The 21,542-nt window shown below is 44.1% G+C and overlaps 1 protein-coding gene across 1 annotated transcript in view; it reads right to left on the reverse strand.

Moving 5' to 3' along the window:
• The window catches only part of PLCH1 (phospholipase C eta 1), a 126,195-nt gene that overhangs the window by 55,544 nt on the left and 49,109 nt on the right, over positions 1-21,542 (reverse strand). The window contains exons 2-5 of the mRNA XM_066620633.1: positions 16,905-17,051; positions 16,202-16,445; positions 11,388-11,517; positions 7,484-7,654 (exon numbers count right to left, since the gene is read on the reverse strand). Coding sequence (XP_066476730.1) covers positions 7,484-7,654; positions 11,388-11,517; positions 16,202-16,445; positions 16,905-17,051 — 692 coding nt within the window. The remainder of the gene's footprint in view (positions 1-7,483; positions 7,655-11,387; positions 11,518-16,201; positions 16,446-16,904; positions 17,052-21,542) is intronic.

Genomic DNA, 21,542 nt, shown 5'->3' on the forward strand with positions numbered 1-21,542 from the left:
TTTTTTTTTTCCTAGCCCGAGAACAATTATCATACTGACAACTTCAGAAATTCTATACACAAACTTCCATGCACTGGTGCTTTATTTTTTTCAAATTTATATAACCTGTTCAGCTGAAAATCTCTCAAAGTGACTTACAGATCCAGTGGTGTCACTAGGGGGTGCAGGCCATACTAGGTGACGTGCACTGGGGCGGGGGGAACACCACCAAAATGTTTAAAATCTTAGTATTTTCAAGTAATACCATCATGTTTCATATCAATTGACATGCAATTTCATGCAAAATGCAATGAACAAACCCTGCTGAAATATCTCTAGTCTATCAAAAGTTATAGCCAAAAAAAACCCAGTGGAGCCAGCGTGATGGTGCATTACCATGCCCAGCCCCTGGGACATTGCCCCTCCCACTGCACAGGAGGAGATCCATCATAGGGGGGATGCACTAGCCTCCCGCAACAGGTGACACAAAACGTAGTGAGACCACTGTATAGATCATCATGTTCTGCTCATTCTCTCTCAAAGTCTAACTTTTCCATGAAGCCTTTGGCCCAGCCCCAAAGGCACCATTCTGTTCTTCAACTGAAACCAAGTATGTGCTCATTAAATCAGGCATATCTTTCCCCAGCCTCTTCTGCTTCCTCTCTGTTGTCTCCCTTGTGCCTTTTTTCAAGCGAGTCCTTTGGGACACAGGGACTGTATTCTCACTCTGCATAGAGTGTGATGCACAATGGATGGTGCAACAATAATGATCCAGAACCATTTTAAAATAAACCCTTGAAAATGATTCAATACACAGTAATAAAGAATCATAACCAACGCAGAGAAGAGGAGACATTTCTATGCAAAGCTCAGATGTACACAAGATAAACATGGTGATAAGATGACCAAACCTTTTCGGGAGATCTCCCTGTGATCATGGGTGGTTGCTAGACTTTTATGTAAAGCAAACTCTGAAGTAAACTTTGTCCTCCGTCAAAACATCTGAGGAATTTCAAAGTTGGCCAAAAAAGTTTCAATCAGAACTTGAACAGACTGCAGCAGCACTGTAGCTAAGAGGCTGAGGGCGCAATCCTAACTGTTCTCTATGCTGGCCCAAGTCCCTTCGGCCAGCCTGGGAGGCTTGCAAACAGCCACCTTGAGGGGAAGCGGAGCTGGTGATCCGAGAAGCGCCAGCCCGCAGAGGCTGACATAAGCCTCCGTGCCAGCTTCCCCCCAGCTCCTTGCGTAAGCTCGGATGAGCCCACGCAAGGACAAAAGGTAGGCGTGGGGGAGGTAGGGAGGAGGAGGAAGGGAGAGATTCCTGGGCAGCGGGAGGGTAGGCAGGGCAGGGGGCGGCCCCAGGGGCGGGCAAGCAGGGAGAGGGAGGAGGGGCTGGGATCCAGCGGTTATGCCAGATCCCAACCCCAGGGTGAACAGAGCGGCGGACTTGTGCCACCCCCAGAGGTGGCGCAAGTCCGAGGAGACCCATTGGGGCCAGCAGCCCTTACCCTGGGGTAAGGAGAAATGTTTCCCCTTGCCTCTGGTTAAGCTGTTTCTGGCCACAATCCTGAGCTGGATACAGTGCAAGTGTCTTGGCTTGCCTGTTCCAGCACAGGATAGGATTGCACTCTGAGCTGTGAATTAGGACTTCCCCTGTTCAAATCTCACCACTCCCTTTAATCCTCTAGGTCAGTATTTCTCAACCAGTGGTACTCGTACCACCAGTGGTACTTGAAGTGGAGTCCAATGGGACCTTTGAGACCTCCAGACCCCTGCTGCCTGGCAGCAAGACCAGCAATGCAACGTGACAAGCAGCAATAGGAGGCTCCAGCGTTTGCTTTTCACATACTTGAAAAAGCCCTCCCATCTGCTCTGAGCCTCTTACTGGTGTTTGTTGTGTTGCCTCCCAATTTGGAAATAACTGGTGAGCACGTAATCGCTGGTTACTTCCTCTCAGCCGCAATACAATGAAAATAATAATTGCTTCCCTGATAGTTGTTGTGAGAACTACGTACTTCAAAATAATGCATGTGAGGTTCTTTGCACGCTCAGGAAGTCACACAAATGGTAAGTACTACCACTTGGCAACATTTCTTCATTGTGTGCATTTGCAGAGCAACCATGTTCCAAATGTTCCATAATTAAATGCTCTGATCACAGCATAAAGAAGAATAGCTGTCAGTTCAGGAAGTCAAGTGAAAATGCAGAATAGGAGGCTCATTTTGTAGACTGGAGCTTTTTAAAATCTCTCTCAAATCAAGACAAGAAAGCTGACGGCCTCACACGGGATAACTCTTCATTAGAGCTCTTCATTAGAATTGGTTTTAAAAAAAAAACCATTCATCTAAACTGAAGCGAATGTTTCAGTTGAATTGTAACATTCCATGTTGGCATCCTTCAGTCTCAGAAGACTATGGTATCACACTCTGAATGGTGGTTCTGGAACAGACCGTCCTCTCCAGTGCGCAAAGCCTGGGTAAAGTAGATATGGAGGATAGTTATACCTAGGAAAACCCCATGTGTAGTGTGAACTAGTTTCTGAAAACTCTCTTTTCTTAAGGCACCTTTGTCCCTGCCATCCCAGATATGGAAGGCTCAGTGGGGTCCACGAGGGGTCATGGCTGAGAGGCAAAGGGGCGGCTCCCCCTTTGCAGGCCCAGAGCTCTAGGTTCAGATAGGCTAGGGAGGAAGGGGGTGGCTTCAACCTTATCCTTCTCCCCGCTTATGGCTCCTTGTAGACTCACAGGCTAGCCAGCTTCTTCACCAGCCAGCCTCCTCACCACCACTGACCTTCATCCCCAGCCTGCTCCTGCCTTCTATAGGGTTTTCCGACGTCCGCTGGACCTGCCCCTTTCTCCCTCCCTGGTATAAGGTCTGTTGCAGGATCCTGCCCCCCTTGTTCCCCTTGCTCCCTCCCCTCAGTGACTCTATTCCTCCTTGTACTCTGCCCACGTCACCTCTGTCTTCCAGAGCTTCGACCCCAGCCACAGCTGTTTCACTCTGCTCAGCCTCTCTGGGCTGTGAACCCTGTTGCAGGGGCTCTGCAGACTTGACGGAGGGGCCGCCAGCCAGGAGGGGAATTGCTGCCCCCCGGGACACCTCAGACCAAACAAGTGTCCAGTTGGGACCCAGACAGCCTTGAAATCGGCAGAACAACATAGGCCCACATTGCTGGAATGAAAATCTGAATCCAGTCAATGCCCACATCTCTGTTCTGCATGTGCTTTTGTTCTTCCCTGTGATATATTCAAGTCCCTTACCTCAAGCCTCGAGTCAAAAGTCTCAACTTTCAACTCTCAAATCCAGGGGTGCCCAAACCCCGGCCCTGGGGCCACTTGCGGCCCTCAAGGCCTCTCAATGCGGCCCTCAAGGAGCCCCTAGTCTCCAATGAGCCTCTGGCCCTCTGGAGGTTTGTTGGAGCACACACTGGCAACTGCTATCAGCGTGAGGGCGACTGTTTGACCTCTTGTGTGAGCTGTGGGAGGAGGGCTCCCTCATCTGTGATACAGTAGCGGCAGCAAAGGAAAGGCCAGCCTTGCTTTGTGCAAGGCCTTTTATAGGCCTTGAGCTATTGTAAGAACTTCATTCATTCATATAAGTTCATCTTTAATATATTCATTTATGTAAACTTATGTAAATTTATGCAAATTTTAAATGTAAATTAATTCTTCCCCCCCCCCGGCCCCCAACACAGTGTCAGAGAGATAACGTGGCCCTCCTGCCATAAACTTTAGACACCCCTGCTCAAATCAAATCTAAAGTCCTTCTCAAAACCTTGAGCTGAGTCTCGAGTTTCAAGTCTCACAGCAAAATTTAACAAAAAAAGGAAGGTAGTGGTGGGGTGTGTGTGTGTGGAGTTGCAAACACTGCCCTAAGGCAGACACTCCTGGGTGCCTGCTCTCCACTGCCCGATGATCGTAATGCTGCAGGCAGCCTGGAGCCACTGGCAGCAGCAAATCACCTGGGCAAGGCAGGCAGGCAGGCACTTCCTGCCTTGGCCAGGTGAAGATGCTCGCTTCCAGACTGCCCAGGAGGTCTTGCAGTGCAAGGTGGAAGTGGCAGAAAAAAAGCAAGCAAGAAAACACACATAGCGACTCGGACATGAAAATGGCTTTGAGTCCCAAATCACTGCCTCTCAGTTCCAAGCTGAGACCAAGTCAGTGATTGACGGACTTAAGTCGGACTTGGGAGCAAGTCTGGTTCTCATGTCTAGATCACAGGTTCTTCCTTTGTGCTTCTGCAGTTGTAGTCTGGATTCTGCTAGGTTGGTTTGTGGCAACCTGACAGCAAGTGCGGGAGACCTTATAAGCACAACTACAATGCTACAAAGTTTGTGGTGGTTGCATTCCAAGACTCCAAGCTCTGTCCTTCAGTCACAACTACACAACTAGCGGTGATGGATGGAATAAGATCGGCCAACCCTGGCAGCCTTCACTGGCTTCACTTCTGCCGGTGAGCAAGCGTCAGCCTTCAAGCTCCAGTGACGTCTTATTACTGAAGTGCTTCCTTCTTTCCTTCCTCCTCTGCATTTTTCATACAGCTCCTGTTACTTGCTGGTGGAACTTCAAGGTTCGGTGAGCTGCCCATTCCACTGAAACCCATTCTTGTCTCCAGAAGGGAGGGTATAATGCTGAGCACGCAGGCAGGGACTATGAATGGACAGCAGGTGTTTCTCAAAGCCACTGATCCAGAGTGGAATTAATTGACACAATATAGCTGTCTTCCATGAGCACACTCAAAAAGCACCTACCATATTGAGAGAGGGGGCAGAGAGCCTGAACCGATGACAGCTGACAAATGTATTGGTAATGAACAGCAGATGACAAGTTGATGCTAGACAAACAGTGAAACAAAACACCAATTATTCATAACAGGTGTGGGCAGTGCTTACAGCCTGTGGCCCAGAGATGTATTTATGAAGCCTGTCATACTGGATCCCTCAAACCGACAACCTTTTATAGTTGTTCTCTCTTGCTCTCTTGTTTTGTTATGGCAGATGCTCATATGCCATTCAAGCAAGCCAAAAAAATGCTGTCTTTCTCCCCCCACACCACTAGGTGGCTGGGGCCATGGGAGCCAAGCCACAGAGCCCTCCAGCTTCAGCTGCCCAGAATGCAGTGTCCTCACTCCTTTTGGGTTCTGTTTGAAATGAGCAGGAAGAGCGGAGCGTGCTGGGAGCACAGCAGGCTCACTCGTCTGGGTCATTTCAAACTGGCAGAAAGAGGAGGCTGTGCCCATTAAGATGCAGCTGAAGCTGGAGGTAAGGGATAGGGTAAGGGGCTACACTATGAGAGACCCTGGAGGAAGAAAGGGGCTGCCACTGCCCAGATCCTCTTCCTAATCATTTTGAGTGAAAGCTGGAATGGGATCAGAGCACAGACTAGAGTGCCTCTGTCAGCAGTGGGCTGGAAGGGGCCACAAGAAGAAGTGGGGTATGGAGTGCCCCTCAACATTTCACCACCTCCCCAGATTTGACAGAAGGCCTTCAGAGCATAACATTATTATTATTATTATTATTATTATTATTATTATTATTATTATTATTATTATTATTATTATTATTATTTTATTAGTTTATACCCCGCCTTTTTGCCCAACGGGTACACAAGGCGGCTTACAATTTAAAAGTACAACATGAAAAACAATCATTAAAAACAATTTACAATAATTTAAAAAATCTAAAAACAAACAAACCCCGTGGATTTTCATATAAAAAACAAGAAGCAAGAACGCCAGCCAGCCTGTCAACAATTAAAAGCTTTTTGAAATAAAAAGGTCTTCAGTCCACGCCAAAACGTTAGCAACGAGGGAACAGTTCTCAGTTCTAAGGGGAGGGTATTCCACAGTTCGGGGGCCACCACCAAGAAGGCCCTCTTCCTGGCCGCCACCCCTCTCACATCTCTTAGTGGCGGCACAGTCAAAAGGGCCCCCCCAGATGATCTAAGATCACGGGCAGGATTGTAGGGAAGGAAGCGGTCCCTCAAATACCCCAGACCTGAGCCGTAAAGGGCTTTAAAAGTAAAAACTAGCACCTTGAATTGGGCCCGGAACAGAACCAGCAGCCAGTGTAGCCGCAGGAGCAATGGCTTGACAGAGTCAGGCCGACGTGCCCCAGCAACCACACGAGCAGCCGCGTTCTGCACTAGTTGTCATTTCTGGACCATCTTCAAAGGCAGCCCCATGTAGAGTGCATTGCAATAATCTAATCTAGATGTCACTAAGGCATGGGTTACTGTGGCCAGGTCCGCGCAGCTCAGGTACGGTCGCAACTGGCGAATCAGCCGAAGCTGAGCAAAGGCTCCCCTGGCCACCGCCGCCACCTGGGACTCCAGGAGCAGCTGTGGATCCAGGAGAACCCCCAAGCTGCGGACCTGCTCCTTCAGAGGGAGTGCAACCCCATTCAGAGCAGGACAATAGTCCAGCACCCGAGCTGTGGATTTCCGAACCAAGAGCACCTCTGGAATGGGCTGGCCCTGTGTTACAGAAACATGTTTGATTACAGGACAAAAGCACAAACTTATTCTGGTTGTGGCATTTTTTTTCTCAAGTTGCTGATGCTTTGATATTATTAATCTTTATCTGCATCCCTCACGACTGCTGCAGTGAATTCTGGAAAGTGAAAAAGTGAATTTCCACCCACGGTAAGTCAGGAGTTAAGGAGATTGCACCGGGAGCACCGTGGGCCAGGCAATTATTTCCTATACTGAGCAACACTACAGCCACTGCTAAGACGGTCTTTGCAGGTGGGCTTTGCCAGAACGCAAGCAACCCAGCCCAAAATCTTCCTGATCACATAGATCAGGTGATCACAGGGAACCAATCCTGTCCAGGGAACATTCCAAAACCCAAAGGAGTTCTGGATTTTGTCCAAAACTCCAGACATCTGTCTGGGTAAGTTGCCACTTTGTGAGGCTACCAGACTATCCCACTGTGCTTTCAAACTGATAAAGGGGGATTTGCAAGCCCTCAGACAAGTGTTTGAAATAGTTATAGAATGAGTGCAAGAGTGCTGAAACATGATGTCAGAGAAACTAATGGCTATAAGATTAGAAACACAGATAGGACTCTGTAACCTTGATGAATATAGACTTGGAAAACCTTTAAAGGTAAAAGGAATTGCAAACTCAACACTCAAATTACAGGCTACAAAGAGCACATCTGATGAAAGGGGGCTTTTTTTCCTCCTAGTCTTAAATGCATATTGATGTTATAGTTATAGTTTCTATGGATAATATGAAAGAGTATCATACCAATACAAGAACTGAAGTTCAAAAAGGAATCAGAAATAAAATGGGAAATAAAATGCAAATATCAACATTTTTCAAAGGTCCAAATATTAGAGGGAAGACTTTATAAATATTTTCAAGATAAAATTACTGATTTTTCTTTGCAGTTTACCTTCTCCACTTCAGCCTCCAATAGCTTTTTCTGGTTGAACAGTACAAAAAGCATTTCTGCTGTGCACTGAAGCAAAACCAATGTATATTCATTTGTGTTTCCCTACCTTTTGTTCTACCTTCAGAAACTGAGCAAACTCCTCAACTGTGAGGTGATCTTTTTTGTCACTGTAGCTCAACAGCAGCAAGTAGAGGTCACGTCTCAATGACATCATCTTGTAAAACACAGAAAACTCTTCAAAGGTCAAGGTTCCTTGGTTCTCATCCGTGTCAGCCTCCTGAAGAACAAGCATAACCAATTCATATGCCTGGTAAATGAATCAGGTAACAAGACAGAATATTCACAGTAGGAAAATTTCAGAGTGACATCAAACCATAGTTGGGGCTAAAACTCATGCAAACCATGATTTGGCTTTCCATACGTACAACTGGTTTAGAGCTGCTTATTTGCTTCAAATAAGCAAACGCTCAACCCTCAAGCAAACTCTCTCAAGACTTTATAGAATCACACTCATTTTCTATGGTGCGCAGCCTCTGAGGGGAGAGCGACGTGTATAACGATTGTTTGAGAATTCAGGCAGAAAATCTCAACCAAGAGTATAAATCAAACTTCCTTAGCCATGGATGGCAAGCATGATTTATTTATATACTGTATCTGTACCCTGCTTTTTTAAGAAAAAAAATCTACAGAAGGCAGCTTCCAAAATTTAAAACGCAGTAGAAAACATAATAAATAGCTGCAATTTTTAAAAGATATCTGCATTAAGCCAATGAACATCACTGCATCCAAAATTCCTGCAATTCCTAAATTATATCTGTGGTTGCTCTCCAAAGGTAACTCCAAGGTTACCAGCAAGCCTTTCAGCAGGAAGTCACATTTAATTGCCTCTACTGCAATGGTTCCCAAACTTTTTAGCACTGGGACCTTCCTTTTAAAAAAAAAAAAAAAAAGTCTAGTAAACCTAGGTGGGGACGATAGAAAAGGAGATCTAGAAAGAAATAATATTTATTTATTTAATTTATTTATCGGTAATAATAATCAGAGAAAAGACCCCTAACATTTATCTCTCTAGATTTACTCATGCTTGCAAATTTTAGGAGCTCAGTTCCTTGCAGGGCAATTAGCAGTCATCTTGCAAACTGTAGAAGCTAAGCTCTTTGCAGGATAGTTAGCAGCTACAGTATTCTATTTTTGAATAGCCTCGGGGATTGAGGCAATTAGTTCTCTGATCTTTCCATCACCCTTTGGCGGCCCACCAAAAATCAATCCATCAGTGGTTCCCGACCCACAGTTTAAGAACCACTGCTCTATTGCATATATCAACCTACAACCTACATGCATGTGGTGTTTGCATGGCAGCATTACACCTGCCCGCAGATCTACCCAGCACAGCATAGATATTTTGATTTTTTTTTCCATTTTACCAAACACTTTGGTCCACCACTCACTCACTAGTCTATTTCTGCTCACTGCAAACACGGGACTCAAGATGAAACAGCAGGACAGAGTAAGGCCGATCTGACACTTTACACAATCATCTTGTCGGCACAATCTGGCCTCAGTCATTGTTTAAAATAGCTGACAATTCAATGGGAACGCACAAGAGGCTTATAAAGAAACCTCCAGATGCAGAGGCAGTACTCCTTTGAATACTAGTTGTTCGACATCAGCGCAAAACTGCACTCTTGAACTGTGAAAAAAACTGGGGAAAGAAAAGCCTTAACCATTATACTTCCACTGCCAAAAATGAGGTTCAAGAACATGACAAGTCTGCAGTAACAGTAGGATTCCAGGCAAGAAAAAAAAAACCCAAACTCTAAACCCAGGCCTGATTGCAGTTTGAGTCCATCCTTGGGTAAGAAAGGAGTACTTATTCTACGTGATTACAGCTTTAAAAAAAAACAACAGCAACAACTTTGAGCATCTGCTTAAGAGGATTTGCTTGGGATTTAGAAAACATTGCAAAGCAAATTCTTCCAAAATACATTCTCTTGTGTGTAGGTAGGTCCCAACAGGAACAAAGAAGTCTGCTTTCTTTCTACATTTTAGGCAACTGACTGTAAGACAGTGAAGCAGTTTCACATCATGTTTTAAAAAAGACAATATTACTCCCTGTAGTAAGGCCTAAGGAAGGGGGGTTGATTTTTTTGTTGTTGTTTCTCTGAAACCAGATTCTTCACAAAACCTCTACCATGTGCCCAACTCACCACATTTTCTCAGTCAATCAGAGTTTGCGCAAAACTATGTCCTATAACAAGTCAAGTTATGCACCTCCTAAGGGCACAGAGATCATTTGTGTGGTATGGTAACCATGATGACTGGAGGACAAAGAGGTACTTCCTCACATGGAACTTCTGTTTCCTTTCCTTGTCACACAACTTCCTGTTTTATTTAAAGGGACTGCTTCTCACAACAAGGAAAAGAAGCAGAAGTCCTGTGTGCAGACAGCGCAAAGCAAGGAGAAAAGCAGTGTTCTCCCTTCCAATGATTTCTTCTTTAGAACATAAGAACATAAGAACAGCCCCACTGGATCAGGCCATAGGCCCATCTAGTCCAGCTTCCTGTATCTCACAGCGGCCCACCAAATGCCCCAGGGAGCACCCCAGATAACAAGAGACCTCATCCTGGTGCTCTCCCCTACATCTGGCATTCTGACTTAACCCATTCCTAAAATCAGGAGGTTGCGCATACACATCATGGCTTGTACCCCATAATGGATTTTTCCTCCAGAAACTCGTCCAATCCCCTTTTAAAGGCGTCTAGGCTAGACGCCAGCACCACATCCTGTGGCAAGGAGTTCCACAGACCGACCACGCGCTGAGTAAAGAAATATTTTCTTTTGTCTGTCCTAACCCGCCCAACACTCAATTTTAGTGGATGTCCCCTGGTTCTGGTATTATGTGAGAGTGTAAAGAGCATCTCTATATCTACTTTATCCTTCCCATGCATAATTTTGTATCTTTCAATCATGGCCTCCCTCAGGCGTCTCTTTTCTAGGCTGAAGAGGCCCAAACGCCGTAGCCTTTCCTCATAAGGAAGGTGCCCCAGCACAGTAATCATCTTAGTCGCTCTCTTTTGCACCTTTTCCATTTCCACTATGACATATGTGGGCAGACACAGTAGTGGCAGCTCAGGGGTCGTGGCACATAGCAGACTCAGTTGGGCCACCCCAGATGGTGAGCAATGCCAGTTCCGGCATTTAAGGGTCCTTTGGGCAATGCGTGCACATTAGGAATTCTATCCTGCTGCCTTTGAATCTCTTGTGCGATCAGGGCAAAGAGAGCCAAGAGGTGCTAGTGAGGCAGCAGGCCCTTTGCCAGCCTTGAGATGATGGCAAAAGCCAGCTTTGGCACTTCTAGAACTGGCCCTGCTTGCAGGGATCAAAATCACAGAACGAGTAAATCCAAACCTGAGAAAAAGCTGAATATGGTCATGCCATAAGGGATTCGCTGGAGCCCAATCTATTTAACACTGGCAAATGGAATGTGTTTACTTTTTAAAAGCCAGCTTCCACAAAGAAGTGATCAAAATCACTGGGAGTTTGGGAATATCCTCAATAAACTCCCAGGGTTCCCATTAAAGTTTGGGTTGGCTCTGATACTGGGAGAACTGCCCTCTTCTGGCTGCACAATATAAAGGGACCCATGTCTCAGAGAAAAATAATGGTGTAAAGGCAATGTTCAACATAAACACATTTATAAACTCAAACAAGGCTTGAAGGAATTAGGCCCGACTGCTATTAATCACTGGCCTCAAGGCAAAGCATAAAAAATTCTCTGTGTCCAGTCTGCAATTAATTGTTATAATTCCTTCCTGCCAGATGTCAGCAATCCAGCCAGAGCCAGATGTTGACATGACATTGTATGATTAGCTATCCCAGTTGCCTCCTCTATACGAACAATTAATTACACTGAGCTGCCTGCTCATTCATCTTTGTTCATGGCCTCAGGTTCCTCCGCTGAGAAGCTAACACTTCTGTACAAACAGGGAATGGCAAAGATGCTACTCACCTGAAACATTTGTCTTACTTTCCTCCGGGGCAGACTGACATTCAGTTTATGCATCAACTGGTGGATCTCCTCAATATTCAGCAAGCCATCACCACTCTTATCAGCTTCCTGAAAGGTCTGCTTCACCCAAGTGAGGATGGATTAAGGAAAGGATAAACTGATTGTAGAAAACATGAAGACTGCTAAGTTTTGAAAGCCCAGATACATAAATCAGGCATGGGCACATTAGAACAAGGCATAAATTAGAGGTTCACTTTATGAATAGTAGTTTTCCAGCAAGGGAGAGTGCACAAGTTTCACAGCCCTATCGAGTGAAAAATTGGCATATTTAGAGCAGTCCTTAATGTCACATCCTGCATATATCATTATTAGTTATGTTTTTATCTTGCTTTTCCTCTGTGGAGTTCAAGGTAGTTCTCTCCTCTTGACTTTCACAGCAACCAGGTCTGGCCCATCCATAAAGCCACTGAAGTGGTCACCTCAAGCAGCAAACTAGTGGCGGGCACCCATCTTTGTCTGCCTACTTTCCCCCACTGCTGTTCCTTGTCTTTCCACTCCTGGTTTGGAAAAGGAAGATGGGGGCTGAGAAGAAAATAGGGAGTGAAGGAGAGTGCTAAGCTAGAACATAGAGAATGGGAGGAGTAGGGAGCGGCACATCATCAGGTAAGGGGAGACAACAGTTGCCATGCTATCTCAGGGGTTAAGAGGTCTTGGGCCAGCCTTGGCAGCCTTTGAGGATAGATTAGGCTGCGAGGTCATGAGTTCCCCAGTAGCTTCAAGGCTGAGTGGGAATTTGAACCCATGTCTTCTGACTCCTAGTTTGACTATATACGGCCGTGTTTCTCAAACTGTGGGTCTCAAACCAATTTCAGGTGGGTCCCCATTCATTTCAATTATTTTATTTCTAATATATTAGACTTGATATGTGACTGCATTTGGGGAAATGTTACGGATCTGTACTTTTAACAGGCTACTATATATATGCTTTTAACAATGACAGTAAGTGGGACTTACTCCTGGATGAGTGTGGGTAGGGTTGCAGCCTAGGATTATTAAAAATGTTCCTGCTTAATTATGTCACTTCCAGTCATGACATCACTTCTGGTGGGTCCTGACAGATTCACATTCTTACAAGGCAGGGTTTAAGCTGAATGAGTCCAGACTCGCACCTCATTCAGGACTCATTCAGCTTAAACTCTGCCTTGTGAATTTGCAGAGTGGCTTTGGGCAAGCCACTCAGCCTCAGGTACAAAATGGGGGGGGGGGTGGAATTATAATGCTGACATATATTACTAGGTGGTTGTAAGGATTATAAAAAATAATTCATGCAAAGTTCCTTGAACACCCAAAAGTGCTTTACAAATGCTAACTATCATTATTTCCTCCTTTCCACAGATTAGAGCTGAACAAAATATGGAAGCAATTCAACATTCCAAAATGAAAGCTTTTTTGCTCCTGTAGGTAGAATGCAGGTGTGCACATATTCCTGACTAGAACACCAGTGGGGCAAAGTATCAAAGCTTTCCTAGTTCCATTCTCTGATACTCCAGATCACACCTCCTGTGCTACTTTTCAGAAAAGCAAATACATTTAAGGGCCAGTGCATGTGTTACTCATAACATGTAGTTTGGCATCCTTCATCTAACTAGGTAGTGAGTAAAACACCAATATTTTGGAAAAGAGAAGAAACTCTGGGAGAGCCTTGAGTTACTTATGCATGACAAAGTTATTTTAAAGGGGAAAAAAGAGTAGGAAAAAAAGATCTTAGAAAGTCTTCCTCAACAATGACATCATGTTAAAAATGACAGACACATGGCAATGATCCACCTCAATTAATGTCAAGAGATATATCCTTGATAAATATAATACCTGCATTACCTCTAAGTTGCACTCTCGCAAAAATTCCTCGCTAGATTAGATCAAGGTTAGTCTCATCTTTTCAGTCATGGTCAGCCAGTTGCCTTGAGAACTGAGCCTGCTGTTTGCTCCCGGTATCCAAAAATCAGAGGCCCATCTCTTATCAAGGAAGCAACATTTATCCTGTCATTGCTAACATCTCTGAATTTTTCAAACATTTTTGTTCTAAAACCAACTAAGCTAGAGGCTGCCGCCATGTGTCACCCCATGTGAACTACACAATTTGATGATGCATTGCAAGAAGTGCTTCTTTCTGTCTGTCCTCAGTCTACCCCAAATCAAATTCAGTGGATGACCGCAGATTTTGAGAAGAGAAGGAAAAGAAGCGTTCTATTTAACTCTCTCTACACTGTCCCAAATCTTGTACCCTTTAATCATGTTCCTCAGTGTGCTGTTTTTTTTTCTCCTAACACAAAAAGCTCAAACTGTTTAGCAAGGCTAAAGGAACAATGTGTCAACCCCTTGATCACTTTAGTTATTGTTTATTACATCTTCTCCGGCTCTGCTATATTCTGTCTCTCCCGTCTTTATTATTTCATTTCATGGAACAGCCTCCTATTGGTCCCATCCCTTTTTGACGATCAGCATCTAGCTCTTTTTCTGCAGATGCACCCTCCTGAATCCGCATCCCCTGGTGGCTTCTGTTACATTCTCATTCTAGCTGGAATTGTTAGAGGGGTCATTTCACCAGGCAGTCTCCCATCTGCCAGAACTGATAATGCAAACAAGCCTTGGAGTAAGGTTTCAGCGCAACCAAACACATGGCAGTGACATGCAGCCACCCAAAGTCAGGGATAAATATAGAAAGTACAGGAGGAGTCTATGGAGCTTGTAATTTACCAAAAAAAAAAAAAAAAAAAAAAGGTTGGCAAGTGTATCTCCATCTTCTGACAGCTGGAGCTGAATTTTGGAAACCAGAGTTATTAGGTGTGAGACAACATCCACTGTTCCCTCTCTATCCTGGCCACATGGGTCCATCCAAACAGCCAAGATCCAACATATCACAGGGAGAACTTAATTTTCCTCACAGTATCAAACTAATCTGAAGAGAATGAACTCCTTGCACAGTCAATTAACTCTTTGGAGTTTTTTGTTTTGTTTTTATAACTTATTTTCCTGTTCCTTTGTACAGTGTGTCTTATCGGAAACCTGGCCTATAAAAGGTCCATAAAACCTTATAAAAAAGAACTGAAAATAGCAAAATGTATCACCATCTAGTTGTGTTTTTTTACACTTTCATTTTAATTCCCCTCCCCCACTACCTTGTCTCCTAAGTTCTAATTTTGCTATTTGTAATCAAGTTAAAAGAGTCCGTATAGAAACCTTTTTGCTCCTTGGTTTGAAAGGCTACTAGAGTTTATCACAATCCAGGTGCATGCACGTCTGAGTATGCAGGTTTCGGACAAGGATCCAGAATGCCCTGGGAATAAAAAACATAACAATAACTAACACTTGGGCATTCTGTAATGATTCCCAGTTCTGCCACCAGAGATAGATGCCTTACTTTGCTCATTTGTAGGGAGAGTCAAAAATTCTAGCCTTTCATTGCAGAGGAGAGCCAGGAAGGACTGCCCTTCACTTCCTATCAAGTTTCTGTTTTAAAACTGTTTTGTGCCTTTGCAGGACTACCAAAAGCAAATCAACACTGAGTCGGTAGAACTGCCTTTCCTTGTCCTGAAAGTGAGCAGGAGGAAAAATGAATTGGGTAGAGTTTATCAACATAATAAGGTAATAAGCAAAAATAAGAATACTTCTGTACCGCTTTTCAACCTGAAAAAGCTCATGGTGCAGTTTACATAGCAAAACAAAAGCTTCCCCTGTACAAAAGCCTTCATGCTATTAAAAGATGCAGAAAAAAACATTGGGACTAGGATATTGGTGTCCTAGACCAGGGGTGCCCAAACCCCGGCCCGGGGGCCACTTGCGGCCCTCGCAGCCTCTCAATGCAGCCCTCAGGGAGCCCCCAGTCTCCAATGAGCCTCTGGCCCTCCGGAGATTTGTTGAAGCCAGCACTGGCCCAGTGCAACTACTCTCAGCGTGAGGGTAACTGTTTGACCTCTCGTGTGAGCTGTGGGATGAGAGCTCCCTCCACTGCTTGCTGTTTCACATCTGTGATGCAGCAGCGGCAGCAAAGGAAAGGCCAGCCTTGCTTTGTACAAGGCCTTTTATAGGCCTTGAGCTATTGCAAGACCTTCATTTGTTCATATAAGTTCATCTTTAATATATTCATTTATGAAAACTTATGTAAATTTATTCAAATTTTCAATGTAAATCAATTCTTTTTTTTCCCCGGCCCCCGACTCGGTGTCAGAGAGCTGATGTGGCCCTCCTGCCAAAAACTTTGGACACCCCTGTCCTAGACGATTGTGTCCCTGTCAAATGTGTCCCAGTCATTGGTGTCCCTGGACATTCACATCAGTTTTTTTTTTTTTTTAACCCCAATCCTACCTTTGTGTTTTAAAAATAAAAAGTACATCCAATCTAAATATACGTATATTAGGACACAAATGTCTGGAATGCAAAAAAACAAAAATTAAAAATGGCCACAATATCCAGGGATGCCAATGACCAGGATTCAATTGGCTGAAACACAGTTGTCCAGGATGCAATGACCCTGTTACCGAAACACTAGCAAACAACTATTAGAAGGACATTGTGGTGAAGGTGCTACAGGAAAGAAACTAAGCTGGGATGGCATTACTGGTGCCTCCAGAGGCATCAATCACTACTGTAAGTGAAAAGACATAACTTTAGGCAAATGCTTAAAATTGTATTTTCTAAACTGGACTGGGGGGAAAGCCCAGGCAGATCCTGAACCTTGAGGATCCTTGAGGGTCCTCAGCAATGGACCAGGCAGGGTCACTTGAGAACCACAGTAAAACTTCTTGAAAGGATATTGATCATGCGTTCTTTGTCTTTTAGCAAGAGAGTCCTCGTCACTGATCCCAGCCATCAGATATTTCAGCCCAGTGATCCAAGTGCGAGCTTCCTCTGGGTTAGAGGTGATCAGATCCAGCGACTCCATATGGTTCCCATGGTAAATAGTAAAGCAACAGCTTGGATCAAAGTTGCCCTCTGCATGGCGATGGAATATTTCTGACTGCCGGCCTTCAGTAACTTTGTAGATAGAGTCGATTATGACTGCAAAAGACAAAAGGGACATTAGGGGGGGAAAAATTAAAGGGCATCAAGCACCTTGCTTTGTGCTATGTATTCTCTTGTCCATGAATCAGTTGAGCATATGAATTCTCTAGGCAGGAGAGGCTGTAATAGCTGTTCTGTTTTAAAGGGCTTCGAAATGCTTCTTATCTGATGTCACAGCAAGTTACATCATTTAAAAAGGTGTGAGTGGACTGGCTGGACTTTCACTAAGAAAGGCCTCTGCAGCAGAAAATGAGGTGTGCCTCTGTTGGAGTGCTGCAGATGAAGATGAATTACTTTGAGACAGGGCGCTGGCACCTCCCTAGATGGGCCTATGGCCTGATCCAGTGGGGCTGTTCTTATGTTCTTAAGTTAACAGGGTTATGGAATCACACATCCCATAAATATGCAAATTCAAGGAGAGAATCCAAAATTGCACGAGTTCACAGATTAACTTACTTTTTGCTTTTTCGCTTTTCCTGGATGGCCTCCATCTGATGCAAGTTCTGTGTTCATCAAGGTAAAAGAGGCGTACCAGACCTTTGGCTCCATTTTTCAGCTTAACCATCTGAGTCCCAGACTGCATTACGCTCATGCATCTTTCCACTGAAAAAGGCGATTACAGTACATTAAACTAGAAGCTCCATGTTACTCTGCTAAATTTCAGAAGTGACCCCGCTGGAGTAGCAATTGACAAAGTCATTAGTATATAATCTTTTCAATGTTGCTCTTACGTGAAATAAATTTGGGGGAATTAGTATACTGTATCAGTTTTTATACATTAAAACCTTTATAATATTAGAGTGAGATGGGTTGGCAAACTGTAACTAGTATACACATATTTTCTTCTACAATACAGCAACACATTCATGTCCAACTGAAAGACAATGCATCACTTCACTGAAAACATAGGTACTGTATCTCATAACTCATTAGGCATTGACTTAAAGCCCAATCCTGAGCTCTTACTGCTGGTGCTGACTGCTGCAAACATGCTGTAAGGCACATCTGCAGCCATCAGCATCGGTTCAGCACCAGTGTTAGCCCAGCGCCAGTGCCGGTGGACTACTGCTGCTCTGCAGTCGCCCAAAACACCAGATGGTGGAGAGGTAGCTGGAGGCAAGGGGGGGGAGGTGGGGAGGAAGCATTCCAGACCAGGGGGAGGGTGGGGAGGAGGCGTGCTGGGGGAAGGAGTGAGGCAGGGGGGAGGCGGGACCGGAGGAGCTTCGAATCCTCTGCTCCTGTTCTGTGGGCCCGACACAGAGACTCTACGGCAGCCCAAGGGTTGCCACAGAATCAAGTAGCCCCATTGCAGGGCTACTTGCCTTACCCAGGGGGGAGGGGATAAAAGTATCTTTAATTCTAAAGCTGACTCATAGAATCATAAAGTTGGAAGGGACCTACGAAGTCATCTAGTCCAGCCCCCCCTGCCACAATTGTTCATCAAGCTGGTGTCCTGTCATAATAGAGAAACTTCTGAGAGTAACATTTCAGTTAATGAATAAAGGGGTCATGTGCTCATGACAGTCCATTTTTGCTAAACAAGAGAAACATAATTGGCTTGAATTATGTTATACAGAGAGAGTAAGGTTGTATTGCAAGCCTCTAGTCTAGCATGTTACTAAAGACATTTTTGGAAATTGTCTTTTTTCCCTCTTTGTTGATGTATAAATATATACCCAAAGGCTCAAATCTTTTTCTCACAACCAACTTTTGGTGCCACAATAACAAAAATAAATCATTGCAAAATGGCAGCTGTGATACGGCAAAGGATCTGGTAATCATGAGCGGAAAATAGGAAATTAGACACTGCAGTACATTTCTGAAATGGCTATCAGTTTGTGCCATACACAAAGTAGTCCTACAGCAGTTTGTTGAACCTTAAACTTTGCTGGGTCATGGGCTTCTCTAACAATTTGATGAAAGCTATGGGCCCTTTCTCAGAAAAATGCACTTAAAACACACACACAAAAATTATTTGCTCCTGGTTCACGGACACCCTGAAGCCCTCCATGGACCCCCAGTTAAGATTCCTTGTCCTAGAAGGTGCTGTACTTTCCATCAGGTCCAACTTCTTCTACTGGCAAGAACCTTACAGGAAAGTGTTGCACTGTGAAATTTTTCCTTGTATGGAAATTATAAAAGACAACAATACTCTCAGATCTTGACCTGGTAACACTCCACACATACAGGAGAGCACACTCCTATGAATCAATTGATCTAGAGTAACCACTATCCCAAGCTTCATAAAGCTCCATTAATCAGGATTAACCTCACCCATTGACTCATAAGGAGCATGAAGAAAAAGGGGAAAAGTCACTCTTTCATTCCTCTTTTAAACACCCTGGTTGTTTACATGGTAATGTTTACACTGGGTGATCTTGAAAATGCATCCATAAACTGGACGAGAATCATACAACACTAAATAATAGCCTAACCATGAACTGAGCCTCGTCAGAACAAATTCACAAGTGAACCTACCAATCTGTTTAGTAGCTACATAACAGGACCTGAGTATAGTATAACCCTGAAGTGGGTTATATTAATACACTGCATATATTCCATAGGAACATGTTTGGTATGCCTAATAATCACCAAGAGAAACTCCACCTTTGCAGACATGTACTTTTTTAAGGACACAGATACACAAATATAGTTGCCAAATTCTAGATCTTAACCAAACACCAATGCTCAAAGGGAACAGCTTTCCAGTGCTCAAAGAGAGCTTCGTGGTAGCAGAGGCCACCTGTTATCATCAGTCACATGGGGACTTGGCATATACAGTGGAGCTGTGCATATGGACAGAAATGTTGATTCTCAAGAAAATAGCAGGATTCACTATTTGCTCTAAGATGATCCACACATTACATTGTACGCATGAACATCTATGCACATTATGTTCAATGTTTATTGAGAGGTATGCACAATCTGGACCTTACTTTTGAGAGGTCCCGTCTCAGGCTTCACTTTGTATGTGAACTCAGGTACAGTCATTGATGCAAAAACATGTACAGGCACAACATCATATGCAACTAGCCCTTCTGAGCTCTATGTTTGCACCAAAGTGGAGCTTCTGTACCAGGGTATCTTCGTCTAAACACAATTGCTCCAAAAACTCCATAATGACACAATTACCGACACACTTAAACCAATACAGGTACAGTTTTGAGTGGTTTGTGACTTTTTCTCTAAGATTCCAAAGAGGGGGGAAAAAACAATTTTTTTTTTTTAAATAACAATTCATAGGACTGCTTTATTCTGCTAATAGGAAATGACCGATGACTTTATAAAGGAGGAGGAGAACCCAAAGAAGTGACTTTCTGCTTGGGCTCAACAAAATAACAAAAGATCTTTATATTCCAAGGCTGCAATCCTGTCCACACTTTCCTGAGAGTAAGATCCATTGACTACAATGGAACTTACTTCTGAGAAGACAGGCATAGGATTGGGCTCTAATATTTGCATTTTGACTGCAAATATTTCTAGATTAGTTAAGCAAATCTGCCAGCTTTTGGAAGCCAAGACACAGCCTGTTTCAGCCTGCACTTTCACATTGCATTATCAAACATTTCTCACACATCACAGCAGCCTAAGTTGTTACATTTTCTCAAAACATGTCTACAGAAAATGGGTTCCTTTCTGTGAATGTGCAGCCTCACCTTACTATCAGTTCACATAATGCTCTTTTTTTGCTTGTTTTTTTTAAGTATTAAGGCTTACTTACCTACATGCCCACTGAAGTAGTAACAGAACTACTGACAGAACTCAGTAAGTTAACTAACATGTTATAAGATTGGACTGCATGGCTAGAATCCTTCACGCAACTACTTCAGAGTAAGTCTCACCAGGTTTGGTGGGACTCTCAAAACATAAAATCAGGTTGCCACACATGTATTTAGCCATCAAAAATGCTATTTTGACTGACAGTTGAACTTAAAAGGAGAGTCTTGCTATCTAAAAAATGAATCACCCAAAATCAGCTGCCACAACAATAATTAGTGCTTGCTGTTAAAATGAGACATCCATTTGCCGACCATGCCTGAACAAATCATAGCACATTATTTTGCTGCTTTCAAATAATCTCTTGAAACAAAACAGATCAGAGCACCAGCAACATCTGCTAAAATCTCACAGCTGCAGCTATCACGCCCCTTGCCCTCTGGCTCCCTAATCACCAGGAAGTTCTTGGGGTCCAAAACTCCAAAACAACAGGTACAAACCCATTTGGGCCAGGTGGCATTGCTCTGAAGTTGCAACACTCCCCACCACATGGTACATCTCCGATGCTAGGATAGAAGCCATTGGAGCGTGAGAGGTCCAGATGTTGCTCAGATGCTTTATGACAGGCAGTTGATATTTATTCCACCTGACAAAGCTATGCTTCCCAGCGCCGAGGAAATCAAAAGCTGCTGGACTGGGACCCACTAAGCTGCAAGTCTGAGTAGTAACCCACACATGGCTTTGGCGAGTGAAAAGCACTCTTAATCTGCCCAGTCACAGCAACAGCCAATACCACCTTCCAGTTGTCAGTTATCCCCATGTAAAATGAGGTCTTTTAACATCCCGAGATTGTCTTGCTACAGGCACTTGGCATTATAGAGTCACCCGGATAACACGGCTGTTACACTGACCCCTCTGCAGCCGTTCCCCATGTAAGCCCCATTTCTAAGCAGTTTATGCATCCCTTTGAATAATGCATCGCCGGCGGTGCATAAAAATAGGCACGCTTGCACTTTATTAGCTGTGCATCAAGATGTGGCAGGCACACAAGTCAAAGAGCTATTCTCTGGAGCATGTATGGCAGTGTGCTTCAAATAACGCTTGGAACATTTGCTTCAAATAAATAAACACTCACACATTCTCTACCTGTTTTTTGTTGTTTTTTTTAAACAATATAAATGAGCAAAGTACAGGGCTTTTTAACTGCTACACAACACCCCAAATGTGAAACACTGTCAGACGTTCTAGGGTCAGTTTCCAAAGACACCAGGCACAACAAGTTCTACCAGTCAGCTGAGTAGTACAGCGTATAGTTGAGTTCCAGCTTTAAGCGCAAAATGAGGAAAGATTGACCCTGCTCTTATTCCAAAAGGTACT

Source organism: Tiliqua scincoides, chromosome 3, assembly GCF_035046505.1.
Source record: "Tiliqua scincoides isolate rTilSci1 chromosome 3, rTilSci1.hap2, whole genome shotgun sequence".
Taxonomy (NCBI): domain Eukaryota; kingdom Metazoa; phylum Chordata; class Lepidosauria; order Squamata; family Scincidae; genus Tiliqua; species Tiliqua scincoides.